Genomic DNA, 18263 nt, shown 5'->3' with positions numbered 1-18263 from the left:
CAGTCCCCAGTGTCACCAGCACTATGTCCCCAGTGCCACCCATGGGTGGCAGTGACAGTCCCCAGTGTCACCAGCACTGTGTCCCCAGTGCCACTCATGGGTGACAGTGACAGTCCCCAGTGTCACCAGCACTATGTCCCCAGTGCCACCCATGGGTGACAGTGACAGTCCCCAGTGTCACCAGCACTGTGTCCCCAGTGCCACCCATGGGTGACAATGACAGTCCCCAGTGTCACCAGCACTGTGTCCCCAGTGCCACCCATGGGTGGCAGTGACAGTCCCCAGTGTCACCAGCACTGTGTCCCCAGTGCCACCCATGGGTGGCAGTGACAGTGACAGTCCCCAGTGTCACCAGCACTGTGTCCCCAATGCCACCCAAGGGTGACAGTCGCAGAACCAGGAACACCCACGGGGTGGGGGCAGGACCGTGCCCGGACGCCTGGGTCCCTCCTGCAGTGGGAGGGGGGGTGATTGGGTGGCACCTCGGGTGGGACCTGGGATGGGTGCAGGACCTGGGTGGGACCTGGTGACAATGTGGGACCTGGGGTGGGACCTGGAGTGGGTGGGGGATGTGGGGTGCACGTGGGATGGGTGCAGGATCTGGGTGGCATCTGGGTGCGTGTGGCACCTTGGGTGGCACCTGGGGTGGGTTTGGGACCCGGGTGGGACCTGGGGACAATGTGGGACCCGGGTGGGACCTGGGGTGGGATCTGCTGAGGGGTTGGGACCTGGGGTGGGTCTTCAGGTGGGACCTGAGGTGGGTGCGGGACCTGGGTGGCATCTGGGTGGCACCTGGGTGCGTGTGGGACCTTGGGTGGCATCTGGGTGGCACCTGGGTGCGTGTGGGACCTTGGGTGGCATCTGGGTGGGACCTGGGGTGGGTTTGGGACTTGGGTGGCATCTGGGGTGGGTTTGGGACCCGGGTGGGACCTGAGGTGGGTGCCGGACCTGGGTGGGACCTGGGGACAATGTGGGACCTGGGTGGGACCTGGGGTGGGTTTGGGACCTGAGTGGGACCTGGGGACAATGTGGGACCTGGAGTGGGACCTGGGGTGGGCACAGGACCTGAGTGGGACCTGGGGGTGGGATCTGCAGAGGGTTTGGGACCCAGGACCAGAGGTGCTCTGGGGTGGGTGTAGGACATGGGTGGGACCTGGGGTGGGTGCAGGACCTGGGGTGGGACCTGGGGACAATGTGGGACCTGGGGTGGGTGCAGGACCTGAGTGGGACCAGGGGTGGGATCTGCTGAGGGGTTGGGACCTGGGGTGGGTCTTCAGGTGGGACCTGAGATGGATGCGGGACCTGGGTGGCATCTGGGTGGCACCTGGGTGCGTGTGGGACCTTGGGTGGCATCTGGGTGGCACCTGGGGTGGGTGCAGGACCTGGGTGGCATCTGGGGTGGGTTTGGGACCCGGGTGGGACCTGAGGTGGGTGCCGGACCTGGGTGGGACCTGGGGACAATGTGGGACCTGGGTGGGACCTGGGGTGGGTTTGGGACCTGAGTGGGACCTGGGGACAATGTGGGACCTGGAGTGGGACCTGGGGTGGGCACAGGACCTGAGTGGGACCTGGGGACAATGTGGGACCTGGGTGGGATCTGGGTTGGGTGTAAGACCTGGGTGGGACCTGGGGACAATGTGGGACCTGGGTGGGACCTGGAGTGGGTGCAGGACCTGGGTGGCATCTGGGTGGGACCTGGGGTGGGTGTAAGACCTGGGTGGGACCTGGGGACAATGTGGGACCTGGGGTGGGTGTAGGACCTGAGTGGGACCTGGGGTGGGTGTAAGACCTGGGTGGGACCTGGGGACAATGTGGGACCTGGGGTGGGTGTAAGACCTGGGTGGGACCTGGGGTGGGTGCAGGACCTGGGTGGGACCTGGGGTGGGTGCAGGACCTGGGTGGGACCTGGGGTGGGTGCAGGACCTGGGTGGGACCTGCTGAGGGTGCTCTGGGGTTGGCCCCACCTGCGTTCACCTCTTGCACACGCACCCTTGCACACGCGTGAGCATCATTTGCACAAGCAAAGGTCCCTTGCACACGTGTCCACATGCGTGCGACCCCTTGCACACTCACCCTTGCACACGCACCATTGCACACCCCCCCTTGCACACGCACCCCCCCTTGCACACGCACCCCCCCCCTTGCACATGTGCAGCTCCCTCGCACACGTGTGCACACATCCCAACACCCCCTTGCACACGCGTGAGCACCCAAGTGGGGGGTGCTGGGTGCTGGGGGGGGGTCAGGGTGCTCATGGGGGGGTGCTTGGGGGTGCACGGGGGGGGTCAGGTGGTGGGTGCTGGGGGGGAGGGGGTCAGGGTGCTTGGGGGGGTCAGGGTGCTCATAGGATGTGGGGAGCAAATGGGGGGGGGGTTAGGGTGCCCATGGTGGGGGTGGGTGCCGTAGGGGGGTATAAGGGGGGGGGTCAGGAGATGGGTGCTGGGGGGGTCAGGGTGCTCATGGGGGGGTGCTTGGGGGTGCACGGGGCGGGGGTCAGGTGGTGGGTGCTGGGGGTGGGGGTCAGGGTGCTTGGGGGGGTCAGGGTGCTCATAGGATGGCGGGGGCAAATGGGGGGGGTTAGGGTGCCCATGGTGGGGGTGGGTGCCCTAGGGAGGTATAAGGGGGGGGTCAGGAGATGGGTGCTGGGGGGGTCAGGGTGCTCATGGGGGGGTGCTTGGGGGTGCACGGGGGGGGGGTCAGGTGGTGGGTGCTGGGGGTGGGGGTCAGGGTGCTTGGGGGGGTCAGGGTGCTCATAGGATGGGGGGGGCAAATGGGGGGGGGTTAGGGTGCCCATGGTGGGGGTGGGTGCCCTAGGGGGGTATAAGGGGGGGGTCAGGAGATGGGTGCTGGGGGGGGGTCAGGGTGCTCATGGGGGGGTGCTTGGGGGTGCACGGGGGGGGGTCAGGTGGTGGGTGCTGGGGGGGAGGGGGTCAGGGTGCTTGGGGGGGCCAGGGTGCTCATAGGATGTGGGGAGCAAATGGGGGGGGGGTTAGGGTGCCCATGGTGGGGGTGGGTGCCGTAGGGGGGTATAAGGGGGGAGTCAGGAGATGGGTGCTGGGGGGGTCAGGGTGCTCATAGGATAGGGGGGTGCAAATGGGGGGTGTCAGGAGATGGGGGGTTGGGGGGTCAGGGTGCTCATAGGGGGGGTGGGTGCTTGGGGGGGTTAGGAGGTGGGTGCTGGTGCAATGGGGGGGTCATGGTGCTCATAGGGGGTGGGTGCTTTGGGGGTGCATGGGGGGGTCAGGAGGTGGGGGGTGGGTGCTGAGGGGGGGTGGGAGTTCAGGGTGCTCATAGAAAGCTGGGTGCTTAGGGGTGCATGGGGGGGTCAGGAGGTGGGTGCTGGTGCAATGGGGGGGTCATGGTGCTCATGGGGGGTTGGGTGCTTGGGGGGTGAATGGGGGGGGTCAGGAGGTGGGGGGTGGGTGCAAAGGGGGGGTCAGGGTGCTCATGGGGGGGTTGGGTGCTTGGGGGGTGCATGGGGGGGTCAGGAAGTGGGGGCTGGGTGCTGGGGGGTGGGTGGGGGGTCAAGGTGCTCATGGGGGGTTGGGTGCTTTGGGGGTGCATGGGGGGTCAGGAGATGGGGGATGGGTGCAATGGGGGGGTTGGGTGCCCATAGGGGGGTGGGTGCTTTGGGTGTGCATGGGGGGGGTCAGGAGGTGGGAGGTGGGTGCTGGGGGGTGGGTGGGGGTCAGGGTGCTCATGGTGGGGTTGGGTGCTTGGGGGGTGCATGGGGGGGTCAGGAGGTGTGGGGTGGGTGCATGGGGGGGGTCAGGAGGTGGGTGCTGGTGCAATGGGGGGGTCAGCGTGCTCATGGTGGGGTTGGGTGCTTTGGGGGTGCAATTGGGGGGGGTCACGAGGTGGGGGGTGGTTGCTGGGGGGGGTCAAGAGGTGGGTGCTGGTGCAATGGGGGGGTGGGTGCGGGGGTGATTTGGGTGCCCCCTCCCCTCCCCCCCCGGCCCGTTAAGCCTCTTAAGGGGCCCCCGGCGGCTCCAGCCGGTGCCGGGGATTAACGGGGGGTGGGGAGGGGACCCAGGCGTCCGGGGCTGCCCCTCCCCCACAGCGCCCGTGGGACCCAGGCGTCCGGGGCCCCTCCCCTCCCCCCCTTCCCGTCCCAGTTCAGCCGGTTCAACTGGTTGAACTGGGAGAAGGGGGGGAGGGGCCCTGTGGCCACACCCTCGCCCCTCCCCCACCCAAGGGTGTCCCGGACGCCTGGGTCCCCTGGGATTGGGGGTGGGGGAGAGGGGGTGTCAGGGAGGTCCCCAGGGTGTCACCTGCTTGGGGACAGGGACACTGTGCTGTGTCCCCCCCTCCATGTCCCCAGTGCACCCTCCTTGTCCCCACCGTCTCACTCCTGTGTCCCCACATCCCTCTCATGTCCATGTCCCCATGTCCCCATCCATCCTGTGTCCCCAAACCCTGTGTCCCCATGTCCCTTCATGTTCCCATGTCCCTTCATGTCCCCATCCCCTGTGTCCCCATGTCCCTCCGTGTCCCCATCCCCTGTGTCCCCATGTCCCTCCATGTCCCCATGTCCCCATCCCCTGTGTCCCCATGTCCCTCTGTGTCCCCATGTCCCTCCATGTCCCCATGTCCCCATCCCCTGTGTCCCCATGTCCCTCTGTGTCCCCATGTCCCTCCATGTCCCCATGTCCCCATCCCCTGTGTCCCCATGTCCCTCCATGTCCCCATCCCCTGTGTCCCCATGTCCCTCTGTGTCCCCATGTCCCTCCATGTCCCCATGTCCCCATCCCCTGTGTCCCCATCCCCTGTGTCCCCATGTCCCTCCATGTCCCCATCTCCTGTGTCCGCATGTCCCTCTGTGTCCCCATGTCCCTCCATGTCCCCATGTCCCCATCCCCTGTGTCCCCATGTCCCTCCATGTCCCCATCTCCTGTGTCCGCATGTCCCTCTGTGTTCCCATGTCCCTCCATGTCCCCATGTCCCCATCCCCTGTGTCCCCATGTCCCTCTGTGTCCCCATGTCCCTCCATGTCCCCATTCCTTGTGTCCTCATGTCCCCACCCATGACACTGTGTCCCCATCCCTCCTGTGTCCCCTCCATGTCCCCATCCCTGTCCCTCCCGTGTCCCCACCAATGCTCCTGTGTCCCCTCCATGTCCCTGTGTCCCCATCCTGTGTCCCCATGTCCCTTCATGTCCCGATGTCCCCATCCCCTGTGTCTCCATCCCCTATGTCCCCATGTCCCTTCATGTCCCGATGTCCCCATCCATCCCATGTCCCCATCCCCTGTGTCCCCATGTCCCTTCATGTCCCAATGTCCCCATCCATCCCCTGTCCCCATCCCCTATGTCCCCATGTCCCTTCATATCCCGATGTCCCCATCCATCTCCTGTCCCCATCCCCTATGTCCCCATGTCCCTTCATGTCCCGATGTCCCCATCCATCCCCTGTCCCCATCCCCTGTGTCCCCATGTCCCTTCATGTCCCGATGTCCCCATCCATCCCATGTCCCCATCCCCTGTGTCCCCATGTCCCTTCATGTCCCGATGTCCCCATCCATCCCATGTCCCCATCCCCTGTGTCCCCATGTCTCCATCCCCTGTGTCCCCATCCCCTGTGTCCCCACGTCCCTTCATGTCCCGATGTCCCCATCCATCCCATGTCCCCATCCCCTATGTCCCCATCCCCTGTGTCCCAATGTTCCTCCATGTCCCCATCCATCCCATGTCCCCATCCCCTGTGTCCCCATGTCTCCATCCCCTGTGTCCCCATCCCCTGTGTCCCCATGTCCCTTCATGTCCCAATGTCCCCATCCATCCCATGTCCCCATCCCCTGTGTCCCCATGTCTCCATCCCCTGTGTCCCCATCCCCTGTGTCCCCATGTCCCTTCATGTCCCAATGTCCCCATCCATCCCATGTCCCCATCCCCTGTGTCCCCACGTCCCTTCATGTCCCGATGTCCCCATCCATCCCATGTCCCCATCCCCTATGTCCCCATCCCCTGTGTCCCAATGTTCCTCCATGTCCCCATCCATCCCATGTCCCCATGCCCGTGTCCCCATGTCCCCATCCCTGTCCCTCCCAAGTCCCCACTGATGCTCCCGTGTCCCCTGTGTGTCCCCATCCTCCCCATGTCCCTTCTGTGTCCCCATCCCTGTCCCTCCCGTGCCCCCACCAATGCTCCCGTGTCCCCTGCATGTCCCCATCCATCCCGCCCCCCCGTGGCCGCTGTCCCCGCCATGTCCCCCCCCCGTGTCCCCCCCGTGTCCCCCCCGTGTCCCCGCCGTGTCCCCTCCCCGTGTCCCGTGTCGGTCCCCGCGTTGCCATGGCCACTGGTGGAAAATAGGACACGGGGAGGGGCCCGAGGGGGCTGAGCGGGGACACGGGGACATGGACATAGGGGACATGGACACAAGGGATGGGGACATGGGAGACATGGGGGACATGGACACGGGGGATGGGGAAACAGGGGATGGGGACACAGGGACATGGGGACATGGACATGGGGGACATGGGGAATAAGGAAACAGGGGATGGGGACATGGGGACATAGGGGACATGGGGGACATGGACACAGGGGACATGGGGGACACGGGGGATGAGGAGACAGGGGATGGTGACATGGGGACATAGGGGACATGGGGGGACATGGACATGGAGGATGGGGACATGGGGACATGGACATGGACATGGGAGGACATGGGGCATAAGGAAACAGGGGATGGTGACATGGGGACATAGGGGACATGGGGGACATGGACACAGGGGACATAGGGGACATGGGGGATGAGGAAACAGGGGATGGGGACATAGGGGACATCGGGGGACATGGACACAGGGGACATGGGGGACATGGGGGATAAGGAAACAGGGGATGGGGACATGGGGGACATGGACATGGGGGACATGGGGGACATGGGGGACATGGGGGACATGGGGGACATGGACATGGGGGACATGGGGACATGGGGGACATGGGGGACATGGGGGACATGGACACAGGGGATGGGGACACGGGGACACTGGGACATGGGGAGATGCCTCCAGTACCCCCAGTGTCAGCCTGTCCTCCCAGTTCCCCCAGTATCCCCAGTATCCCCAGTGCCCCTTTGAGCTGCACCCCAGTCCAACCAGTGTCCCTAATGTCCCTTCGAGCCCTCAGTCCCTCCCCAGTGCTCCCAGTATCCCCAGTGCCTCCCCGGGGCTCTGCTCTCCCAGTATCCCCAGTATCCCCAGTGCCTCCCCGAGGTGCTGCTCTCCCAGTGCTTCCAGTATCCCCAGTTCCCAGCCAGTCCATCCAGTATTCCCAGTAACTCCAGTGCCGCTCAGAGCCCCCAGTTCCTCCCAGTCCCTCCCAGTATCCCCACAGGGCTCTGCTGTCCCAGTCACTCCCAGTATCCCCAGTCCATCCAGTATCCCCAGTGCCACTAGAGCCCCCAGTACCTCCCAGTTCCTCCCAGTACCCCCAGGGGCTCTGCTCCCCCAGTCCCTCCCAGTGTTCCCAGTATCCCCAGTCCCTTCCAGTATCCCCAGTGCCCCCAGGGGCTCTGCTCCCCCAGTTGCTCCCATTATCCCCAGTCCCTCCCAGTATCTCTAGGGGCTCTGCTCCCCCAGTCTCTCCCAGTATCCCCAGTGTTCCCAGTATCCCCAGTCCCTCCCAGTGTTCCCAATATCCTCAGTACCTCCAGTGCCCCCAGGGGCTCTGCTCCCCCAGTCTCTCCCAGTATCCCCAGTGTTCCCATTATCCCCAGTCCCCATTATCCCCAGTGTTCCCAGTATCCTCAGTATCCCCAGTGCCCCCAGGGGCTCTGCTCCCCCAGTTGCTCCCATTATCCCCAGTCCCTCCCAGTATCCCTAGGGGCTCTGCTCCCCCAGTCTCTCCCAGTATCCCCAGTGTTCCCAGTATCCCTAGGGGCTCTGCTCCCCCAGTCCCTCCCAGTATCCCCAGTGTTCCCAGTATCCCTAGGGGCTCTGCTCCCCCAGTCTCTCCCAGTATCCCCAGTGTTCCCAGTATCTCCAGTCTCTCCCATTATCCCCAGTGTTCCCATTATCCCCAGTCCCCATTATCCCCAGTACCCCCAGGGGCTCTGCTCCCCCAGTCCCTCCCAGTATCCCCAGTATCCCCAGTATCCCCATTATCCCCAGTACCCCCAGGGGCTCTGCTCCCCCAGTCCCTCCCAGTGTCCCCAGTATCCCCAGTATCCCCAGTGTCCCCAGTAGCCCCAGGGGCTCTGCTCCCCCAGTCCCTCCCAGTATCCCCAGTGTTCCCAGGCCCCGCCCCTTTCCCGCGGGAACAGGAGTGGGCGGGGCGCACCTGCAGTCACGTGCCCCGGCCCCGCCCCCCCCCCCCCCCCTCCCCTCCCCGCACCTGGCGCTCGCGCCACGCTCCCTCCCGGGGCCGCGCCCGCTGCCGAACCCACCCGAACCCTCTCCGAACCCACCCGAAACCCCCCGAACCCACCCGAAGCCTTTCCGACTCCACCCGAAACCCCGTCGAGCCCACCCGAAGCGGAGCCGAACGTATCCGAAAGCGACCCGAACGCCACCGAACCGAACCGAACTGAACCGGGCCGGGCCGGGCCCCGCCGCTGAGGCCGCCGCGGCCCCGGGGATGGTGGCGGCTCCTCCCGCCGCCACCGCGGCCATGCGCCGGGGTTTCCTGGTGCCCGAGATCCGCCCGCTCGACCAGTACGACGGGGCGAGGGCTCGGAGCGCCGCCAGCCTCGCCTGGGCCATCGCCACCGGCTACGGAGGCGCGGGTAGGCCCGGCACCGGGGGGTGGGTACCGGGATGAGGGGCGGGCGGTACCGGGGTGGGGGGGGTTACGGTGAACCGGGCATGGGGGGCGTGCTGGGGGTCGTTATGCAGCGGGGGGGGGGGCACCGTGTAAAGGGAGGGGTCTCGGGGTGTAATTAGGGGGATGCTCTATATTGGGGGGGTGGTCCCGGTACCGCGGTTACGGTGCATGGGGGGGGGATGTAATACCGGGGGGGTCACGGTGCACGGAGGAGGATGCTCCGGTGTAATTAGGGGGATGCTCTATATTGGGGAGGGGGTCGCTGTACCGTGGTTATGGGGGGGATGCTCTATATTGGGGAGGGGGTCGCTGTACCGTGGTTATGGGGGGGATGCTCTATATTGGGGGGGGGGATCGTAGGGGGTGTCCGGTACCGGGGGGGGGGAGGGGTCCTGGGGGGGTTCCCCGCCCCGTTCCCTGCTTTTGTTGCAGTCTGGGTTGGGGGGGGGGGCGGTGGGTGTGACGTCGCGGTGTGACGTCACAGGGCGGGAACCCCTGCGGCGCCGCCCATGCGGTGTTGGGGGGGGGGAGGGAGGGAGGGGTGTGAACCCCCCCCCCCCCTCCCCGCCCAGGGGTGATGGGGGGACACCCTGTGACCCTCCCCCCCAAGCAGATGGACCCCCCCCATGTGTCCCCCCCAAAAAGGGAGATCCCCCATATGCCCCCCCCAGGAGAGGAACCCCCCCTCAAGGAGATGGATCCCCCCATGTCCCCCTTGGCTCTTGGGGACCCCCCCATTCCCCCCCCCCAATTTCCCCCCTAATAGAGGGACCCCCCATGTGTGTGTCCCCCCCCCAGTATTGGGCTGACCCCCCCATATTTCACCCCCCTGTTTTGGGGTGTCTCCCCTGCCCCCCCCATCCCATTTTGGGGGGGTTTCCCTGTGCCTCCTCCCAGTCCTTCCCAGTCCCTCCCAGTTCTCCCAGTTCCCCCGCCCTGGTCAAAGTCCCCTCAGCCCAGCGCCCTTTGGACCCGGGGAGGGGCCCGATCCTGGGAGGGAGGGACCCAGGCGTCCGGGGCGGGGGAGTCTGGTTTACACCCCCCCTGTGCGGACCCAGCACCCATGGGTGCTGTGTGTCTGTGGGTACTGAGGGTTGCACCCATGGGTGCTGTGTGTCTGTGGGTGTTGGGGGGTGCACCCGTGGGTTCTGTATGTCTGTGGGTGCTGTGGGGGTGCAGGATGGGTGCTGTGTGTCTGTGGGTGTTGGGGGGGTGCACCCATGGGTGCTGTGTGTCTGTGGGTACTGAGGGTTGCACCCATGGGTGCTGTGTGTCTGTGGGTGTTGGGGGGGTGCACCCGTGGGTTCTGTATGTCTGTGGGTGCTGTGGGGGTGCAGGATGGGTGCTGTGTGTCTGTGGGTGTTGGGGGGGTGCACCCATGGGTGCTGTGTGTCTGTGGGTGCTGTGGGGGTGCAGGATGGGTGCTGTGTGTCTGTTGGTGTTGGGGGTGCACCCATGGGTGCTGTGTGTCTGTGGGTGCTGTGGGGGTGCAGGATGGGTGCTGTGTGTCTGTTGGTGTTGGGGGTGCACCCATGGGTGCTGTGTGTCTGTGGGTGCTATGGAGGTGCACCCATGGGTGCTGTGGGTCCATGGGTGCTGTGTGTCTGTGGGTGCTGGGGGGTGCACACATAGGTGCTGTGGGTCTGTTGGTGTTGGGGGTGCAGCCACGGGTGCTGTGGGGGTGCAGGATGGGTACTGTGTGTCTCTGGGTGCTATGAGGGTGCACCCATGGGTGCTGTGTGTCTTTGGGTGCTGGGGGGTGCACCCATAGGTGCTGTGGGGGTGCAGGATGGGTGCTGTGGGTCTGTTGGTGCTGGGGGTGCACCCATGAGTGCTGTGGGTCAGTTGGTGTTGAGGGTGCACCCATGGGTGCTGTGGGTCTGTGGGTGCTATGGGGGTGCACCTATAGGTGCTGTGGGTGCTGTGGGGGTGCAGGATGGGTGCTGTGTGTCTGTTGGTGTTGGGGGTGCACCCATGGGTGCTGTGTGTCTGTGGGTGCTATGGAGGTGCACCCATAGGTGCTGTGGGTCTATTGGTGTTGGGGGTGCAGCCATGGGTGCTGGGGGGGTGCAGGATGGGTGCTGTGGGTCTCTGGGTGCTATGAGGGTGCACCCATGGGTGCTGTGGGTCTGTTGGTGTTGGGGGGTGCACCTATGGGTGCTGTGGGTCTGTTGGCATAAGGGGTGCACCCGTGGGTGCTGTAGGTGCAAGATGGGTGCTGCAGGGGTGCTGTAGGTGCAGGATGGATGCTATGGGTGCTGTGCATCTCTGGGTGCTGTGTGTACCCATGGCTGCTGTAGGTGCAAGGTGGGTGCCGTGGGTGCCATGGGTGCAGCATGGTTGCTGTGCATCTGTGGATGCACCCATGGGTGCTGTAGGTGCAGGATGAGTGTTATGGGTGCAGGATGGGTGCTGTGTGTCTGTGGGTGCACCCATGGGTGCCGTAGGTGCAAGATGGGTGTTATGGGTGCTGAGTGGGTGCTGTGTGAGTACAATGGGTCTATGGGTGCCATGGGTGCAGGATGGGTGCTGTGTGTCTGTGGGTGCTGGGTCAGTGCTGTGGGTGCTTGGTGCGTGCTGTGGGTTGCTGTGTGCACCCATGGGTGCTGTGTGGGTGCAGGATGAGTCCATGGGTGCCAGGTGGGCCCGTGGGTGCTGGATGTGCCCGTGGGAGCACCCATGGCTGCTGGATGTGTCTGTGGGTGCTGGGTGCACCCATGGGTGCTGTATGGGTGCCAGGTGGGCCTGTGGGTGCTGGATGTGTCTGTGGGTGCTGCGTGCACCCGTGGGTGCTGTGGGGGTGCAGGATGAGTCCATGCATGCCAGGTGGGCCCGTGGGTGCAGGGTGTGCCTATGGGAGCACCCATGGGTGCTGGATGTGTCTTTGTGTTCTGGGTGCACCCATGGGTGCTGTGTGGGTGCAGGATGAGTCCATGAGTGCCAGATGGGCCCGTGGGTGCTGGGTGTGTCTCTGGGTGCACCCATGGGTGCTGGGTGCACCCAATGCCCATTGTGTCCCCAGGGTGGGGCCGTGTTCCCAGTCCCACACTGGGCGTGGCCCTGGGCTGGGTGCACCCACCTGCACCCACGGCCCCACCTGCCCCCCAAGAATGGGTCCCCACCCCATCTGGAGGGACCCAGGCGTCCGGGGGTCCCTTCCAGCCATGGTTGGGTCTGTGGTCACCAGGTCGTGGTGGGGTTGGTGGGTCCATGGTGGTTCATTGGCCCTTGGGGGTCTCCATGGTTGGGTCCATGGTCACCAGGTCATGGTGGGGTTGGTGGATTCATGGTGGTTCATTGGCCACTGGGGGTCTCCATGGTCACCAGGTCACAGTGGGGTTGGTGGGTCCATGGTGGTTCATTGGCCATTGGGGTCTCCATGGTTGGGTGCATGGTCACCAGGTCGTGGTGGGGTTGGTGCGTCCATGGTGGTTCATTGGCCACTGGGGGTCTCCATGGTTGGGTGCATGGTCACCAGGTCATGGTGGGGTTGGTGGGTTCATGGTGGTTCATTGGCCACTGGGGGTCTCCATGGTCACCAGGTCACAGTGGGGTTGGTGGGTCCATGGTGGTTCATTGGCCATTGGGGTCTCCATGGTTGGGTCCGTGGTCACCAGGTCATGGTGGGGTTGGTGGGTCCATGGTGGTTCATTGGCCATTGGGGGTCTCCATGGTTGGGTCCATGGTCACCAGGTCATGGTGAGGTTGGTGGGTCCATGGTGGTTCATTGGCCACTGGGGGTCTCCATGGGGTTGGGTTTGTGGTCTTCAGCTCGTGGTTGGGCTTTGGCTGTGGGTCCATTGGCTCGTTGGGCCTTGGGAGTCTCCATGGCCATAGGTCTGTGGTGGGATCTGTGGTCACCAGCTCATGGTGGGGTTGGTGGGTCCATGGTGGTTCGTTGGCCCTTGGGGGTCTCCATGGTGGGATCTGTGGTCATCAGATCATGGTGGGACTTTGTGAATCTGTGGTGGGGCTGTGGCCATGGGGGTCTCCATGGGGTTGGGTTTGTGGTCTTCAGCTCGTGGTTGCACTTTGGCTGTGGGTCCATTGACGTGTTGGCCATTGAGGGTCTCCATGGGGTTGGGTCCATGGTCTTCAGATCATGGTTGGGCTTTGGCTGTGGGTCCATTGGCTCGTTGGCCTATGAGGGTCTCCATGGCTGTGGGTCCATGGTGGGATCCATGGTCTTCAGGTCATGGTAGGGTTGGTGGGTCTGTGTTGGTTTATTGGCTGTTGGGGTCTCCAACCCTTGTTGGCCCATGTTGGGGCTGTGGGTCCATGGTGGGATCTGTGGTCATCAGGTCATGATGGGGTTGGTGGGTCCATGGTGGTTCATTGGCCCTTGGGGATCTCCATGGTTGGGTCCATGGTCACCAGGTCACAGTGGGGTTGGTGGGTCCATGGTGGTTCATTGGCCATTGGGGTCTCCATGGTTGGGTCCATGGTCACCAGGTCATGGTGGGGTTGGTGGGTTCATGGTGGTTCATTGGCCCTTGGGGGTCTCCATGGTTGGGTCCATGGTGGTTCATTGGCCATTGGGGGTCTCCAGGGGTTTGGATCTGTGGTCATCAGCTCATGGTTGACTTTGGCTGTGGGTCCATTGGCTCATTGACCATTCGGGGTCTCCATGGCCGTAGATCCATGGTGAGATCCATGGTCATCAGCTCATGGTGGGGTTGGTGGGTCTGTGGTGGTTCATTGGCTGCTGGGGTCTCCAACCCTTGTTGGCCCATTTTGGGGCTGTGCGGCTGTGGTTGGGTCCGTGGTCACCAGCTCATGGTGGGGTTGGTGGGTACATGGTGGTTCATTGGCCCTTGGGGGTCTCCATGGGGTTGGGCTTGTGGTCTTCAGCTCGTGGTTGGGCTTTGGCTGTGGGTCCATTGGCTCGTTGGGTCTTGGGGGTCTCCATGGCTGTGGGTTCATGGTGGGATCCATGGTCATCAGGTCATGGTGGGACTTTGTGGGTCCATGATGGGGTTGTGGCCATGGGGGGTCTCCATGGCCATGGGTCTGTGGTGGGATCTGTGGTCATCAGCTCATGGTGGGACTTTATGAATCTGTGGTGAGGCTGTGGCCATGGGGGTCTCCATGGAGTTGGGTCCGTGGTCATCAGGTCATGGTTGAGCTTTGGCTGTGGGCCCATTGGCTCATTGGCCATGGGGGTCTCTGTGGGGTTGGGTCTGTGTTCATCAGCTCATGGTTGGGCTTTGGCTGTGGGTCCATTGGCTCGTTGGCCCTTGGGGGTCTCCATGGCTTTGGGTCCATGGTGGGATCCATGGTCATCAAGTCATGGTGGGACTTTGTGGGTCCATGATGGGATTGTGGCCTTGGGGGTCTCCTTAATGGTCTGTGGTCATTGGTTCATGGGGGGACCTTGACCGTGGGTCATTGGCTGTGGGTTCTCCATCGCTGTGGGTCTCTGGTCTTGGCCATGATGATTCCATGGTGGGTCTGTGGCTGTTGCCGTGGGTCAGATCCGTCATTGTGGGTCCATGGGTGGGTCCAAGGGCCTGTAGCCATGGGGCTGTGGTGGGTACGTAGTTGTGGGTCCAGGAGTGATCTTGTGGCAACGAACAAGTTGTTGCCTTATGGTGGGTCCAAGGCCCCATGGGGGTTCCGTGGTGGGTCCATAGATGGCTCTGTAGCCCCATGGTGGGTCCAAGGCCCTATGGGGGTTCCGTGGTGGGTCCATAGATGGCTCTGTAGCCCCATGGTGGGTCCAAGGCCCTATGGGGGTTCCGTGGTGGGTCCATAGATGGGTCCACAGCCCCATGGTGGGTCTGTGGTGGGTCCATAGATGGGTCTGTAGCCCCATGGTGGGTCTGTGGTGGGCCTGTAGATGGGTCCACAGCCCCACGGTGGGTCCATGGTGATTCCATCGATGGGTCCATAGATGGGTCCACAGCCCCATGGTGGGTCCGTGGTGGTTCCATAGGTGGGTCCACAGCCCCATGGTGGGTCCATAGATGGGTCTATGGGTCTGTGATGGGTTCCTGGATGGGTCCAAGGCAATGAGGGGTCTGTGGTGGGTACGTAGCTATGGGTCCACAGCCCCATGGTGGGTCTATGGTGGGTCTGTGGCCCCATGGTGGCTCCACAGCTGGTCCCAAGGCCACACCCTGTCCCCAGGGTTGGTGACAAGTCCGGGTGTCCCTTGGGTTGGTGACAAGTATGGGTGTCCCCAGGGGGTTGGTGACAGCTCCGGGTGTCCCTATGGGCAGGTGGCAATTCCAGGTGTCCCCTGGGGTTGCTGACAAGTCTGAGTGTCCCTTGTGCTGGTGACACCTGCGTCCTCTGGGTTGGTGACATCCCCGTGTCCCCTGGGTTAGTGACAGCTCTGTGTGTCCCCAGGGGTGGTGACAGCTCTGTGTGTCCCCAGGGGTGGTGACAGGTATCCCCATGGGCAGGTGACAGCTCTGGGTGTCACCCTGATGGGTGACAAGTCCTGGTGTCCCCAGGGGCTGGTGACACTCGTGTGTCCCCATGGTGACACCCCCACATCCCCCAGGTTGGTGACAAGTCTGGGTGTCCCCCAGGGGATGGCGACAGCTCCAGGTGTCCCCAGGGGGTGGTGATACCATGTCCCCATGTTGGTGACACTCCCGCGTTGGGGACAGCTCCAGGTGTCCCCAGAGCTTGGTGACCCCGTGTCCCCATGTGGGTGACACTCCCGTGTTGGTGACAGCTCCAGGTGTCCCCTGTGTTGGTGACCCCCGCTTTGTCCCCACGTTGGTGATGCCCCCATGTCCCCATGTGACCCCCCTGTGTCCCTCCATTGTGACCCCCGTGTCCGCAGGCAATGTCCCCCCATTGTGACACCTATGTCCCCCCATGGTGACCCCCATTGTGACCCCTGTCCCCGTGTCCCAGGCAATGAACCCCCATGGTCACCCCCATTGTGATCCATGTCCCCCCCCTCCCAGGCAATGTCCCCCCCATTGTGACCCCCATTGTGACCCCATGTCCCCCTTGTCCCAGGCAATGTCCCCCCATTGTGACCCCCATTGTGACCCCATGTCCCCCCTGTCCCAGGCAATGTCCCCCTATTGTGACCCCCATTGTGACCCCATGTCCCCCCTGTCCCAAGCAATGTCCCCCCATTGTGACCCCACGTCCCCCATGTCTCAGGCAATGTCCCCTCATTGTGACCCTCATTGTGACCCCCATGTCCTCCATGTCTCCAGGCAATGTCCCCCCATTGTGACCCCCATTGTGACCCCATGTCCCCCCTGTCGCAGGCAATGTCCCCCCATTGTGACCCCCATTGTGACCCCCATTGTGACCCCATGTCCCCCATGTCCCCAGGCAATGTTCCCCCCATGGTGACCCCCATGGTGACCCCCATTGTGACCCCCATTGTGACCCCCATTGTGACCCCATGTCCCCCTTGTCCCAGGCAATGTCCCCCTATTGTGACCCCCATTGTGACCCCATGTCCCCCCTGTCCCAGGCAATGTCCCCCCATTGTGACCCCACGTCCCCCATGTCTCAGGCAATGTCCCCTCATTGTGACCCTCATTGTGACCCCCATGTCCTCCATGTCTCCAGGCAATGTCCCCCCATTGTGACCCCCATTGTGACCCCATGTCCCCCATGTCCCCAGGCAATGTTCCCCCCATGGTGACCCCCATTGTGACCCCCATGGTGACCTCTGTCCCCCATGTCCCAGGCAATGTCCCCGCATTGTGACCCTCATTGTGACCCGGGTTCCCCCCCTCCCAGGCAATGTCCCCGCATTGTGACCCCCTATTGTGACCCCCATGTCCCCCACCTTCCAGGCAATATCCCCCCATTGTGACCCCCATTGTGACCCCATGTCCCCTTTGTCCCAGGCAATGTCCCCCCATTGTGACCCCCATTGTGACCCCCATGTCCCCCCTCTCCCAGGCAATGTCCCCCCATTGTGACCCCCATTGTGACCCCATGTCCCCCCATCCCAGGCAATGTCCCCCCATTGTGACCCCTATTGTGACCCCAATGTCCCCCCTCTCCCAGGCAATGTCCCCCCATTGTGACCCCCATTGTGACCCCCATTGTGACCCCCATGTCCCCCCTGTCCCAGACAATGTCCCCCCATTGTGACCCCCATTGTGACCCCCATGTCCCCCCTCTCCCAGGCAATGTCCCCCCATTGTGACTCCCATGGTGACCCCCATTGTGACCCCTATGTCCCCCCTGTCCCAGGCAATGTCCCCCCATTGTGACCCCCATTGTGACCCCCATGTCCCCCACCTCCCTGGTAATGTCCCCCCATTGTAACCCCCATGTCCCCCCTGTCCCAGGCAATGTCCCCCCATTGTGACCCCCATTGTAACCCCCATGTCCCCCCTGTCCCAGGCAACGTCCCCCCATTGTGACCCCCATTGTGACCCCATGTCCCCCCGCCTCCCAGGCAATGTCCCCCCATTGTGACCCCTATTGTGACCCCCATGTCCCCCCCCTCCCAGGCAATGTCCCCCCATTGTGACCCCCATTGTGACCCCATGTCACCTCTCTCCCAGGCAATGTCCCCCCATTGTAACCCCCATGTCCCCCCTGTCCCAGGCAATGTCCCCCCATTGTGACCCCCATTGTGACCCCATGTCCCCCCTGTCCCAGGCAACGTGCCCCCATTGTGACCCCCATTGTGACCCCCATGTCCCCCCTGTCCCAGGCAATGTCCCCCCATTGTGACCCCCATTGTGACCCCATGTCCCCCCTGTCCCAGGCAATGTCCCCCCATTGTGACCCCCATTGTGACCCCCATGTCCCCCCCCTCCCAGGCAATGTCCCCCCATTGTGACCCCCATTGTGACCCCATGTCCCCCCTGTCCCAGGCAATGTCCCCCCATTGTGACCCCCATTGTGACCCCCATTGTGACCCCATGTCCCCCCTGTCCCAGGCAATGTCCCCCCATTGTGACCCCCATTGTGACCCCCATTGTGACCCCATGTCCCCCCTGTCCCAGGCAATGTCCCCCCATTGTGACCCCCATTGTGACCCCCATTGTGACCCCCATTGTGACCCCCATTGTGACCCCATGTCCCCCCTGTCCCAGGCAATGTCCCCCCATTGTGACCCCCATTGTGACCCCCATTGTGACCCCATGTCCCCCCTGTCCCAGGCAATGTCCCCCCATTGTGACCCCCATTGTGACCCCATGTCCCCCCTGTCCCAGGCAATGTCCCCCCATTGTGACCCCCATTGTGACCCCATGCCCCCCCTGTCCCAGGCAATGTCCCCCCATTGTGACCCCCATTGTGACCCCCATGTCCCCCCTGTCCCAGGCAATGTCCCCCCATTGTGACCCCGATTGTGACCCCCACGTCCGCCATGTCCCCAGGCAATGTTCCCCCCATGGTGACCCCCATTGTGACCCCCATGGTGACCTCTGTCCCCCATGTCCCAGACAATGTCCCCCCGTTGTGACCCCCATTGTGACCCGGGTTCCCCCCCTCCCAGGCAATGTCCCCGCATTGTGACCCCTATTGTGACCCCCATGTCCCCCACCTTCCAGGCAATATC

At 63.8% G+C, this 18263-nt stretch overlaps 1 protein-coding gene across 1 annotated transcript in view; it reads left to right on the top strand.

Moving 5' to 3' along the window:
* The first annotated feature begins 8323 nt into the window (after positions 1-8323).
* CAMSAP3 (calmodulin regulated spectrin associated protein family member 3) overlaps positions 8324-18263 on the top strand; it is a 49951-nt gene continuing 40011 nt past the window's right edge. Inside the window, exon 1 of the mRNA XM_071800630.1 lies at positions 8324-8720. Within this exon, the coding sequence (XP_071656731.1) occupies positions 8573-8720 (148 nt within the window). The 5' untranslated portion in view covers positions 8324-8572. The remainder of the gene's footprint in view (positions 8721-18263) is intronic.

The sequence above is a fragment of the Patagioenas fasciata genome, chromosome 32 (genome assembly GCF_037038585.1).
Source record: "Patagioenas fasciata isolate bPatFas1 chromosome 32, bPatFas1.hap1, whole genome shotgun sequence".
NCBI lineage: Eukaryota > Metazoa > Chordata > Aves > Columbiformes > Columbidae > Patagioenas > Patagioenas fasciata.
This window is presented reverse-complemented; position numbering and strand designations above follow the sequence as displayed.